General features: G+C 44.6%; 1 protein-coding gene across 15 annotated transcripts in view; it reads right to left on the bottom strand.

Annotated features, from left to right (window-relative positions):
* The window catches only part of WIZ (WIZ zinc finger), a 55966-nt gene that overhangs the window by 2332 nt on the left and 40134 nt on the right, over nucleotides 1-13500 (bottom strand). For 6 of the 15 annotated variants that reach the window (XM_053376229.1, XM_053376227.1, XM_053376231.1 and 3 more), the window contains exons 6-11: nucleotides 9417-9584; nucleotides 7516-8022; nucleotides 4312-4794; nucleotides 2246-2773; nucleotides 1161-1670; nucleotides 18-473 (exon numbers count right to left, since the gene is read on the bottom strand). In XM_053376229.1, the coding sequence (XP_053232204.1) occupies nucleotides 18-473; nucleotides 1161-1670; nucleotides 2246-2773; nucleotides 4312-4794; nucleotides 7516-8022; nucleotides 9417-9584 (2652 nt within the window). The other 9 variants (XM_053376241.1, XM_053376239.1, XM_053376238.1 and 6 more) reach the window with 9 other exon arrangements.

Genomic DNA, 13500 nt, shown 5'->3' with positions numbered 1-13500 from the left:
TGGGAGAAATGACTCACTGTTTATGTTATGCTGCTGATGCTCCTCCATCTTTACCAGCGACAGAGGTGACGTGACTGCAGGTCGATCACCGCCATTGCCGCCACTGCCACTGCCACCATCAACAGCTTTGCTAGGCTCACTGGGCACTATCTCCCCACCGAGGCTTCTGTTCGCCAGTGGAGGGCTGCCTGCCTGCAGGCTCAGGGGAGCCCTCTTCCCAGAAGCATCGTTGTCGCGCACGTGAGATGCATTGCGGAACTTTTTGGTGAAGGGCCGCCCACCTTGGATGTAGCTGCGATAGGCTCCGGCTTTCTGGGGACGATGCTTGATCCACTCACTCAAAGTCTCGATTGGGGAGCCGTTCACACACCATTCAGTCACTCCAAACTGCCTGAGGTGCGCACGAGCATGGCTGGCCAGCGCCTTGCGGTTCTCAAAGTAGAGGCCACACAGTTCACAGCAGGCTTCGGTGGCTGGGAGCAGAAATGGCAGGGAGCTAGACTGAGCAAAACCTTCAGTAAAGGACTTAAGCAGTAACAGTTCAAGTGTGGAGCACCAGGACTTATTTGCTCCATGGCACTACTCTTATTTCCCCATAAAGGATCCTCAGGGATCGATACCAACAGCCTGAAAAGCCCACTTTAAAACTTCTAAGCACTGCCATCACCTGTAACCCACAAGTCAAGTAAACCAAGCCCCAGAATCCTTTGCCCATAAATAGGCAAGATGCATACCTTTGCTCACTTTGGCCATATGGCTGAAGACATGAAAGTTTACACCATTTACTGATTTGCCCAATGTTTGAATCCCTAAAGATAATGAAATAACTCTCTACCAGCCAGAGGATGCATAAAGGCTAGCCGATAACAGGGAAGGAGAAGAGACAATGTACTACACCAGTGTTGTTGGCTAACTCTAAGCCCACTACATGTTAAAAAAAACCATACCTATCAGGACACTGCCTCGCATCAAAATGTTTTTCTAAAGGCTGTAGTGGAATACCTTTTATATGAGGTCCATATGTACACTGTTGCATCTACCCTCCCACCCCAACAAGCCTGAAAGCAACTCAATTTCATAAGTGAAGGCCCAGAAATAGAATACCAATGTTTATCAGGATCCCAACCTTATCCCTTCCCCCATTCTGGGGTTGCACTTACATGTATGAGTGGGCTTGTCATGCACATGCTTGGCTTTGAATGGCAATTCCGTCTGGATGTAGGTTTTCTGCTTCACTTCACTGTGGCCGCTCAGCCGCTCATCTGGCAGCGGGCGCTTAGTGGAGAGTGGTGCCAAGAAGCCCTCTGGTGACTTGAGTGGTGACAGACTAACCTCCCGACCAAGGTGTGGTTTCCCAGTCCTCCCGCCCAGCGGGGACAAGGCCATGGGCTGCAGCATTTTCCCAGGGGATTTAGGATCAGCTCCATCCTCCCCCATGGGCTGTGGAAGCTCAATGCTCATTGTGTTTGGCTCTTTCTTTATCAAGCACGGCTTGTTCTTTTTCTTTATGATTTCTCGTAGCGTGTCGATGGGGGAGCCATTGACCGACCACTCAGTTACTCCCATCTGGCGCAAGTGAGATCTGGCATGGCTGGAGAGCCCCTTCCGGTTCTCAAAAAACTCACCACAAAACTCACACCGAATATCCCGCACAGGGTCAGCACGAGAGGCTGCAAAAGACAAATCAACATGCACAGAGAATGCTTTACACTCAAAGGCAATTAGCAACCAGTCATGCACCTCTCACAACCTTCTTATTTATTTCTGCAGTGCTTTTCAAAACACACACACAAAATGAACTACTTATCTCACTTATATCTGATAAGCCATCCATTAATTTAAAGGCTGAACAGGTTCCATGCCTGAAGCTAACATGCTTCTCAACACTCTGTTAGGTCTAGAGTGACTGCACATTTGGAGACAGGAGTATCTGAATATTTGCATCTATTTTGCCAATCAGGAAACACAGAAAGTTTCTCACTGTACTAAGGCACCAATCGCTAATAGCAATCTTACAAGGAATCCATACATGGTCACAAGACCTCAGAATCTCCAGTGCAGGAATGCATGAGCATAAAGCTGATGCTACCTGAGATCTTGATTACAAGGCAGCAGCACCCTGTTTACTGAGAAAAAAATATCATGTAGCCCTAATTCCCAATTCTTCACTTTCACACCCATTCCAACATGCATTTTTGCCCATCACCAAAGGCTTATGCATACAGCCCCCGTTGCTAACACTTACAGAGATTGAGTGGGGACATCTCCTCTCGTGGTGACCAAGCTCTATCAGATAGATGTGAATCATTATGAAGTCCCCCAGACATCATTTCCCGCTTGATTTCCATACGCAGCTGATCTTGTTTCAGTTTCTTGTGCAAAGAGGGAGAAGAAAGCCCGGGGAAGATTTTTCTAGCAGTTGGGGGAGAAGAGGTAGGAGAGTGCCCCAAAGGGCTCCCTGGCTGCTGCGCCTTCTTAGGCATGGGAGGCACATGGCTCTCCCCTGGACCGCGTGACTCCAGGGAGCCTCCAAGAACAGACAGAGCAAGTGATTTCTGACCCTGTGCTGGGGAGTTGGAGGTACTGGTCCGAGGCTGAGCTCGCCTTTTTAGGATTTCTCGGAGGGTGTCGATGGGAGAGCCATTCACATACCACTCAGTTACCCCCATCTGGCGGAGGTGCGACCTGGCATGGCTGGAGAGCCCTTTCCGGTTCTCAAAATATTCACCGCAGAACTCACACCTGATATCCCGCACAGGTTCTGCTCCAGAGGCTGAGGAGAAAGAGGAGAGGAGAGACAGGCCATTACAGAGGCTGAAAAAGGGATTGGGCAGGGAGCAGGATGTGACGTGGACACCAATTAGGTTATTCCCTTACAAGGCAGTATGAAGCAGGCACATAGCACAAGGATTTCACACAAGACAAAGCTGATACCTTAACAAGATTGGCCAAAGGAAAAAAAAACCACCAACAATCCCTGTGAAGCATGAAAGCTGGGGTAGGATGTGGTCAGAGCAGGGGACACTGGATACATGACAGGAGACAGTGAAGAGCAGGTGCTGCCAAATTATAAAAAATGCTGAGAATGGCTGGTCCTATGTCATGAGATTAGCGAGGAGGTATACCAGAAGCTGTATTGCTTTCCTTTGCACTCTGATCAAGCTTTCAAAGGAAGATGATCATGTGCGTGCAAGGAATCGGGCATGAAGGCCAGTTTCTTCTCCATGATCCCACTGTCTCCTTCAAAACGAAGGGCCACCCGTCGGGATGAAAGTACATTTGCTGTACAGCTGAATAGGAAATCCCACAATGAGAAATGCTGAATACCTTTTCCCGTCCCAGAATTCAATGCCTTAATTCTCCCTGTCAGGAAGTTCAGAGAAGACTCATTTCCCAATGTGTGTCAGGGGAAGAACCACCAAGTGCTCTGTATTTGCCACCGTAAGCTTGAGCCATGCAGCCTCCTTTAGGTAATGCAGGACAGCTAGTGCAAAGGGGTGAAACACACCATTCAATATGGGGTGCCCATGGCTATTTAACAGCTTTAAAGCCAGCAGTATGCAGATCACACTTTGACTGGTCTCATCTACTCTCCCTGCACTGAGGGAGGGAAATAGCTGGAATGCCACCACCTTGAGGCAGTTGTCACCTCCATCTCTGAAATGGGTCGTAGTGCCACTTTAAAGCCCTGGTAAAATTGTAAATGGCAGAAGCAATCTTCTTCCTTGCTCTGTAACTGCTAAGACATTAAATGCCATGGAGAAACACATCAGTACTGAGCATTTTGCTGACACTAAACAAAGCCAATGAGTGCTGTAAAAAATGCAGCAGTCAATTTCAAACCAATGGCCACCAAAGGGCTCAGGCTATGTGAGATTGCACACTCTTCCCTTCAAACTGCTTAATTAATTCCCCTTCCATCTGCAGCAGATCAGATTGAATCCACACTTGTCTTGTGATACTCTTAACTGAAGAGCAACCATATAGCCTTCTCCTATCTGGGACAGGGAGATGCCATCCATGTGGAGCAAGAGATAACCGTGGAGAAAATACCCGGACAGGAAAGAGTTAACTTCAGCACACGCACAGGCCAGCTGGGAAAGCTGCATTATACATTTCAGAAAAAGCTTTGCAAGAAAAGCATGTGGGCCAAAATGCTTGCTTCCCCAACCCTTTGCTGCTTATTGGACATGGTGGCAGGAAATGGCAAGGGGCCTGGATTTCTAAGCGTACAGCTCCATGTCACATAAACAAGACTAGGAAGGGGGAGAGGAAGAGGAGGGGACAGGAGCCAGTGCTGATAGAACCTACAGAGATTGAGTGGAGCCATCTCAGCATCTGGTGCCCAGTACGCACTGGAAGAAAGACCCTGTTTCCTTTGCAGGCTGGCCGCAGCTGACAACCTGTGGCCATGTGGCTTCAACTTCTTGGATGGTGGAGGGGAGTGAGGTGAGAGTACAGATGGCTGTTTGCCCAAAGGCCTTGGTGCGTGTGCTTGTTTCATGCCTGTGGCAGGCGCTGCTGTAGCTGTGCTCTTTGGGCTGGGTCCATCAGAGCTCCCAGTCTCCCCTAATGTTTCTCTCTCGCTATGGAGGAGAGAGGGAGGGCGGCCTTTGAAGTCTTCGCTTTTGATGAGATCATTTAAAACATCAATAGGAGATCCTTTAGCATCTGGATCGCTCACTCCCAGGTGTCTCAGGTGGGCTCTAGCGTGACTCGACAGCCCTTTTCTGGTTTCAAACCAGGCACCACATAACTGGCAGTCAATTTCTCTGCCCGAGTCACTATCTACAGCTGCGGAAAAAAGAACACATTGATCACAATAGATACGATCACACAACTGATGTGTCTCAAGTACCCGTTACAACCTGAAAAGGACCTTCTTCCTTTTTTTGTTCTAAAGGTCCCATTTCTCACTCCAGAAATGGTAAAGTGGTTTCCTAGTAAGATTTAGCAAGCAGCCCTAAAGGAAAACCAAGTTATTCACCTGTACCCACTGATGCTGGTAACAGTTAAGCAGAAATTCTCTCAGAAGACTTGCATTTAACCAGATTTCCTTTTAGTGGCCCAGGTCAAGTTTTCAAACACTCTCTTTCCTGAAAACATGATGCTCAAGCCTTTTCCATCTCAGCTTAAACCATCAGGCATTTCAGACACCAGTAACTTTTGAAAACAGCAATGTCAAAAACTGCAGAGTGTCAGACAGTCCTAGTCCTAGACTGAGCAAAGCTTCAAGCTGCCAGCTGGGTTCATGCTGGAAAAGCAATGTGGCAAACAGAAAGAGTGACTTAAAAAATTAAACCGTCAGTTTAAGAGGTCCAAAGCATTTGCATTTTTGCCTAGCATTTCAATCCCTCAGACTGAAGAATCTTAATGTAAATGGTCATCCCCAATAATGGCACAATGTTAAATACAACACTTTCCAAACTGTAATTGTTTCTCATGCCTGTAAGGTCCATGAGGTTTCTTTGATTCGCTATTGAGCTTTGGGTTTGATTTCAAAATAAAGATGGACAGCAGTGACGTTTTCAGTGCTATGACTCTTACATAGTCCAGCAGCATGTGGTATAAGCCATTAGGAAGAAATGGGTTGAACCCAGAATTGACAGCTGTTATTACTCAATGAGGGCAGAACTGCCACTTTAAGAGTTTATTTTAGTTCATGCAGATTTATGCCAATTTCCGTCACCAGCAAATTCAAATTCCCAGGAATGTTCTAAGAAGCCATGTAAGCTATCTAGAAAATTGCAAAGTTTGTTGATTATAAACCTCCACTTTCATATACAACTGACCAGATGAAACAGTTCAAAATCTTATCAGCCAAGGCAGAGCCTAAAAGCAAAAAAATAAAATAAAAGCAAAGAACAATAAAAGCAAAGGTTCTTGCAGCAATTTCAAAAATATGAAGTGCAGGTAAAGTATCAATGCCAGGGCAAAGAGTTATGTTTAGGAATGGATTACACCTCAAAATGGGAATGGGAAGCAGCTGTATAAATGGTGTTGACTTTCTCAGCAACTCTTTTTCAATTGCATGCTTGAGGAAGAATCACAACATATCTAAGGACTCCAGTGCTCAACTGACATCACAATATTATGTTAAGAATCTGCGGCCCATGACAATGCAGTTAGAGAAGAAGGCAAACGGGACTTGGAAAAGGGGCTTTTAAATTGAAGGTTCCCTGATGAAAGAAGCAGTAACTCAGTTGTGGGGTAGACAGGTCAGGATGTCATCCAACACTTCCTTACAACTGATGCTGCAGACTTTGTTGCTGCTGGGTCAATAGAAGATACCACAATATACACCTTGTGCACTGTTATCTTTCCCCACCCCCAGATAGGACTGGCCTTGGTACCTTGAGCCAAGCCCACCAGAAAATTCCCCTCTCTTTACGATTCTCCTTACCTCTGCCTCAACACACCAAGTGAGAACTCACTAATCCTTCACCAGCAACAGCTGTAAAACGGCTTTTTAAGAGAACTGAAATGGCAGAAGCAGTGCTGATTTTCTATGGTTTTCCTCCAATGCAAGAGAACACTGTACAAGACTGTACAAGCAGAGATACTGGGTGGCTTGTGCCATTTCTGCCAGGTTTAACAGAAAACACTGTTGAATGTTATAGCCCAAAAGAAGCACAGATTATGTTAATCTTCAAACTCCAACATCAGCTGCAAGTCCACAAGCCTTACTATAGGCCCTGAGAAGAAGGGCAAACAGATAATGTACAACAGGGGAAGCAATGGCTCAGATGCAGCAGAAATTGCTTTTAATTAGGTACTGAGAGCACTAAATTCCTCACTCTTTATTCTGAAAGATTGCTAAGAATTTTGGTTTTAAATGAACAGCTATGCAGAAGATCTCAGAGGGTCTCTCAGTCTTTTCTTCTGATAAGAGTTTCGCTCAGGGCTTTGGAAAGAAACATATAGTCTCTATAGTTGTTCTCCCTTCAAGAGATAAACATCCCTACTTTCACTAGTGACTTTAAAAATCTCCAGGCACAAATCAAAAAGACACATGGGAAGGCTTTGTGGCCCATCCAATGAATAAAATGAATATGACTGACCCTCTTGGAGATGGGTTTCGGGGAAGAGCCATTTGAGGAAACTTCCACTTTGGGGAAAAGAGATTTACTAAAAAGGTGCCTAGGAATAATAATTTTTAAAAATTCCTGCTCACCCAGCTCAGAGAAGGGAAGAAACCCTTCGGGACAACACTAAAGGATCACAGTGAAAGTTCATCAGTTGTTCTAGAAATAGGAAGGGACACTTTTGCAGGAGATCAAACTTATGCAATAAGTCCTTTATGCCCTTCCTTTATTGTGGTGTATGCAAGATGCCGTATGTGCGAATGAAGCAAGCAGCCTGTGCAGAGCGAATAGGTGTAAAATGTGCCTTGGGGTGGGCAGCCCTACACTGGTTCACGCTACAAGGTAATGTGAAACACAAGAGCTCCCTGCAGCAGCAAACTGCAAGCCAGCTCTCCTGTTCACAAGCAGCATCAGCATCAAACAGACTCACTTAGATTTAAGGGGCCTTCTTCCTCCGGTTGTGACCACTGTGCTTTAGGAGAACTCTGCAGAGGGCTCAGCGGTAGCTTGGGGCTTTTGTCTTCGGGGGTCTTTGGCAGAGGAGAACCAGGCAGAGCAGGTGTCACTTTCTTGAGTATGGGAGATCCTGGCTGGGCAACATTCTTGGGGGTGAAACCTGGAGGGCATTTGATTGCTTTGTTTATAGGTGCCTCTTGCGGCCGTTCCGTAGCTTTGTTGGGAGGCAGCAGTGTTGGCTGTGAGGACCCTGCAGTCCCTTCTTTGGGAGAACCAGATTTTTTGCTAAGACTTGGAGAGATGGGGCCACTGTCCACTTTGCCCTTCTGCTTCATCAGTTCATAGAGTAAGTCGATGGGGGCTCCACTGCTCTCAGACTCAGCCACACCGAGCTGACGTAAGTGAGAACGGGCATGGCTGGACAGGCCCTTGCGGGTCTCGAAGCAGACGCCACAGACCTCACATGTTGTGAGGTTTGGTGCTGGAAAGAGGAGAGTGACTTATTGAGACAAGGTTAAGCTGAACCCCACACTGCCTTTGCTACCAGTCAGTAGAGCACAAGCACGCACCACGTTATCTTGATTTGGACCCCGCTCCATAAACAAGCCAGGTATCATCAGTTTAGCATTGGACTAGCTAAATAGACTGGCTCTTTATTTTGCAACAGATGACTTCACTAAGCTTTAGTAAAAAATGGTGCTGGATGGTCAAATTCCTTCTGCAAAAATCAGCATCACAACTACTAGTCCGCCCTGCAACCATCACTTTGACCCGCGTTCTCACACAAAATTGGTGACATGCGCCTTATGCTAAGTTGATGAAAGCCACACTATAAATACCCACTTTAGTCTCCTTGTTCACAAATCATTATAATTCGTATTTTTAGTAACATTTCAAGTATCACGGCCTGATTCTCCTACCCAAATACAGTCAAAAACAATGAAGTCTATTCCATCAGACTGTAGCAGAGGTAAATATAGGAGGGCCATTTGATTGTCTGCTGAGAGACGAGCTTTATCAGACCCCTCTTCTCCCTGAATTGTTTCCATCCCAGCTGGCCATTATAAGAGCTACAATGTAACCTTAAGAATTGATGCCTGAATTTCCTCATTTTCCTCTTCCTTCCTCATTCATTTTTCCTTTGGTATTGTGTCTTTTAGACTGTAAGCTGTGAGCCTTTTCAGTCACAGAATAGGGTAAAAATGCTTTAAATAATATTTATACCAAGTGGCTACTTATGATCATTTTAAAGCTGAAATCAGAAATATTTATCTCTTCTTGGTTTCAAAAGCATTACAATATTAACTCAGAAAGTTAGGATTCCTCACAGCATATATTCTACATTTCCTTTAAAATGAAGATAAACCACAAAATGGCTATTTGGCTGTACACTGTAACAAGCAATGGGAAAAATACCCCAACCCCCAAATCAATAATGGTACATTACATTGGTAGATCATATTTGCATATGTTCATTAATTAGCTATTTGGTAAGCTCATTGCTGTTCCTCACAATGTACATTCACATAAAGTAAAAAAATAAATAAATGGAAAATACTGTATACTGTATTCACCACATATTGAAAAAGAAACATTTTATTAAACCCTCAGTATTTAACACAAATATTGCAAACTTTTGAAACACACTGAATTCTTTTTGCTATATTTTTCATGTGAACAATACTTTTGTTAGTCATGAAACCTTTCAAATTATTTCACCAAGAGACAGTGTAAATTATAAGCAGTGACACCACTCTGTAAAACAAGTGATAATCAAAGGGTTCAGATCTGCATTAAAGCCACCTAATGGGACTGTCACCATCACATACACCATGGACAAGGCTCAGCAGCAACCTCAACAAAAGACAGACTCACTTTTGGAATCCTGGGAATCTGCCTTATTGCTAGAAGTTTCAGGAGACAGTGAGCTTCCTATTCTGTTAGGAATATGGTCTAATGACCCAGCCAGAGAACTTTTCTTCTGGAGGGCTGGTGACCCCATCTCTGCAGTGACCATCTCTTCTTCTTCCTCAGAAGCCATAACTACCAAAATATAAAAGAGAATATGGGGTTTGAGCTGGAAAATTAATAATGCAAAGAGATTAAGCACCATACAAGCTACATTTGCCTCATAGTGCCAGTCAAGAAAAGCAAAAAACGATTAATTCCTGCAAATGATTAAGTCTTGCAGAGTTCAATGAGACTTTTTTCCAGATTAAGTGTGTCTAGGATTACAATTTAACTAATTCACTAAAAAACGAACCAACCCAACACTAATGGCCTTTAATGGTTTTAGCATTTTAAGGCATGATTATAATAAACAAGTCTGTCTTGCTAGATAAGAAGACAGAAAACATTGGTTACTCGCTGTCTGTTGGATGAGCTAAGCAAATTCCTTAGATTAATACAATAATAGTCACACATCAGCTAAACCACCAATTAGTTATTTCCTAGTTACAGGGTTTTTCAGTTGCAGGACAAAGCACCACACTGAGTGGCATTTACAGTAGTTATACACACAAGAACCCAGAGCAGATGCAGGGGGAAATTGTACTGATGAAGAAACCAGTTATTACAAACAAAAGAAAATGGGTATAAATATTTTCAATACAGGGAAACATTTTTTTGCCAGAGCAAGACATAACATTATATAAAACTGTTTCCGACAAGGAGCCAAGTGTAAATTAATCTCTTATGATCCAACAGCAGATACAGTACTGTGAAAAGAACTACAGTAGCATTACAAAAAGTCATTTAGCCCAAATCAGACAATGAGAATTTCTGAAGGTTCAATCCTAACACCCTTACCCTGAGAATAGCTATTTTTACAGAGAATCAGCATGGGATTGTGGTATCCAAATGAAACTGTGAAGGCTCTGATTCAAATTCCCACTCAGCCATGAAAGCTTACCCAGTGATCTTGGGTGAGTCACACTCTTTCAGCCTGGCCTCCCTAAACTAGCCTTATAAAGTGGAGAGAGAAAGAACCATGTATGCCATCCTGAGCTCCTTGGAAGAATGGTAGAATATAACTGTAATACTATATGTAAATATAAATAAATAACTTACTTCTGAATAGACACACATAGGCTCAAACTGCAAAAAAAAGATAGGGATGGGGAAGATGAGCAGAATAGGGAATCTTCTCCTAAGTAAGACTGATCCCAACTGTTGTTTTCTGGACAAATTCACTATAATTCAGAGATAATATCAGCTACGACTTTTTTTTTTTATTCTTCAAAATTATTTAAATATACAACAAAATAGGCAATCGGAAACGCAGGTTAAAGCAGAATTACTGTATTCTATTGTTTATATTACTAGACTGGAGAGATTAAAAGACAGAAGTCAGCCATTCCGACCTTCAAAGTGTTGGATAGCCAAAACAGACACGAGATAACGTATTGCATTAAATAATAAATAATTTCCAACCTATGTTTTAGGTATGCATATTTCTCATACTGCAATACAACCAATTCTTGGTGTCTTACTTTGGGCTTTTGACGAGTCAGTAACATTCTTTTCAGGATTTTCAAAATTCACTTTAATAATATGTATCCACAAGGGAGGTTAGAAAGTCAAAGAAACGAGAGCCGGTTTGCCTCGATGTGGATTATTCCCGTTCTCGCAGCGGACAAAAGATGCTTTATTTTTATTTTAATTTAAATGTCTCACTTTCGATTGCCAGCTGCTGCCGGAGGGCGCGGACCAGACGTGACAGGCGCTGGCCAGTGGCTCCGGGTGCTGCAGAGGCTAAACGGGAAGCGGCCGAAAGGATGCTGACCAGCGGGGAAGGCACGGCCGAGATACCCGGGCGCCCCATTGGCGGGGAAGGAGGAGAGCCGCGGGCTACCAGGCCTTGACAGGAAAGCTACCACGGACTCGGCTCGGAGAAGCAAGGCGCTGCCTCCTGCCAGCCACCCAACCCGACCTCACGCCACCCCCAGAAAGGGACGGGCGCCGCGATCCCTGAAGGCGCAGACCGGGCTGCCCCGGAGGCGGCGGGCGAGGGGGGGCGAGGAAGGAAAAGCAGGTCTCCAGCATGACACCTCCCGATCGGCCCTCCTGCCTGACGGACAGGTCTTCCTCCTCGCCTTCCGGGGACTTACCGGCCTCGGGCGGAGGACCCGCGCTCGCTTCATCCTCTCGGGGCCGCGGCGCCGCCACCGCTTTTGTCGCTTTGGGCTGCGAGGGGGTGGAGGCCGCCATCTTGGGTCCGGCACATGCGGGGCGGCAGCCAGGCGGGGCGGCGGAGCGCCGAGACTCCAACTGAGTGCGATCAGGTGGAGTAGTCGAGCGCCGAGTCAACCCAAGAGAAGCCGGCCCAGCCGAACCAGGAGGAATCCACAGGCCCAGAGAGATGCAGCGAAAAGCACGAAACGATCAGGGTACGGGTCCAGGCAAAACTACTCCACCGTCGAACGGCAGATTAAGGGAAAGCCAGCAAGGATGGAAGCCGCGCGTTTAAGGCTCCAGCAGACGAGAGCAGTAGAGCACCTAACTCTCCTGGCCACAGCCAGGACGCAAGAGGCAGAAAGGGAGAGGGGGCCAGTTTGCGAGCGGGCAGGTGGGGAAAACAAAAAACCGAGAGAGGAAGATGCACTCTGTGGCCAGAACGCCTTCAGAATACTACTGCTGAAAGAGAGATAAAGAGCTTCACAGCAGACAAGCAACGTGAGGTGTATAAAAACACTCTGCATCTTTAAGGAACAGTTTTAAAAACATTTTTTCTGTTTCTTCATCTGCAAAACCACTTAATTGAATGACCACAGTTTTCTAGCCCAAAACTACAAAATGACTCAAGTGCACTGAAGTGGTGGTGGATATAGCTGTCACAGTTGCAAGCTCAATCTATATACTAGTTAAACAGCAATTGCTCCTGTGTAGGTAGCAAAGCAAGATAATAGATTAATCGAGATACAACATATTTTAAAAACTACAACAGATACATAAATAAGTTGTAATTTATGAAAAGCCCCCTTTTATCTCAAGGCTGAGAAAACAGGGTTTCCTTCAGATCCACTTATAAGGATCAACTGCCTAAAGAAGACTGTCTTCCCTTAAATCCCAATCAGATTTGGCACTTTGGACACTTCCTTGCATTGCAGTTTGGCTTTTTTCAGCTCCAAACCCATTTTTAATGGAGGGGCCCAGGTCATAGAATTCCATCCTGGTTTTTTATTCCTTGCTTCAGTTGCACCTCTTCTAATAAACAGATCTTCCCTTCTGTTCTGAAGATTAAGAAAGATGAACCATCTCAAAAAGAATAAATATGCACAAACGTGTGCTTAAAATCCAACATCCTCTCCATCTGTTCAGGATGAGCAAAGCTGCTTTTGAGCCATAAGACAAGGGAGAGAAATATTTCAATCAGAAGACCATTTTTCTGAAAGTGAAATGCAATGCAAATATCTCCTCTCTTTTGTTGCAATCATAATCCCACTTATCTGGGTGTAAGCCCTATTTCACATTTCTCTAAATTTTCTATTCCTATATTTAAATGTTCATTTCTCTGTAACTGTATTCATATATTTTTCATCTCCACTAATGTGAGTTGGGGGTTGAACTCATCACTAAGCAAATGCCTAGGGACAGAAAAAAGGAACTGCCTTTCAGCAGGCAAATAATGCATTTTCTTCACCAGCACTAGGTGCATAAAAAAGTGACAACTGATTTTAATAAAACTGTTAGGAAGGGGTCCTCTTTCCTTCTTCAGTAATGGCATATGCTTTTAGCAGCTGTAGAATGGACAGAATATACTTTGTGGGCCAGGCTGGGCTCATAGACCATATATGTTTTAACAGCACTGATCCAACCTTGTATTCTGTAGTTTTCTTGGGTCTTCAGCACTGTTACAACATTTTTACCAAGCTATGAAAATTGTTGATTCACTTCCTGTTGCCAAAGAAAGGGATTTTATCAATAGTAACAACTCAAGAGTTCTAGAAAATATATTACC

This window comes from Podarcis raffonei, chromosome 2 (assembly GCF_027172205.1).
Source record: "Podarcis raffonei isolate rPodRaf1 chromosome 2, rPodRaf1.pri, whole genome shotgun sequence".
NCBI lineage: Eukaryota > Metazoa > Chordata > Lepidosauria > Squamata > Lacertidae > Podarcis > Podarcis raffonei.
This window is presented reverse-complemented; position numbering and strand designations above follow the sequence as displayed.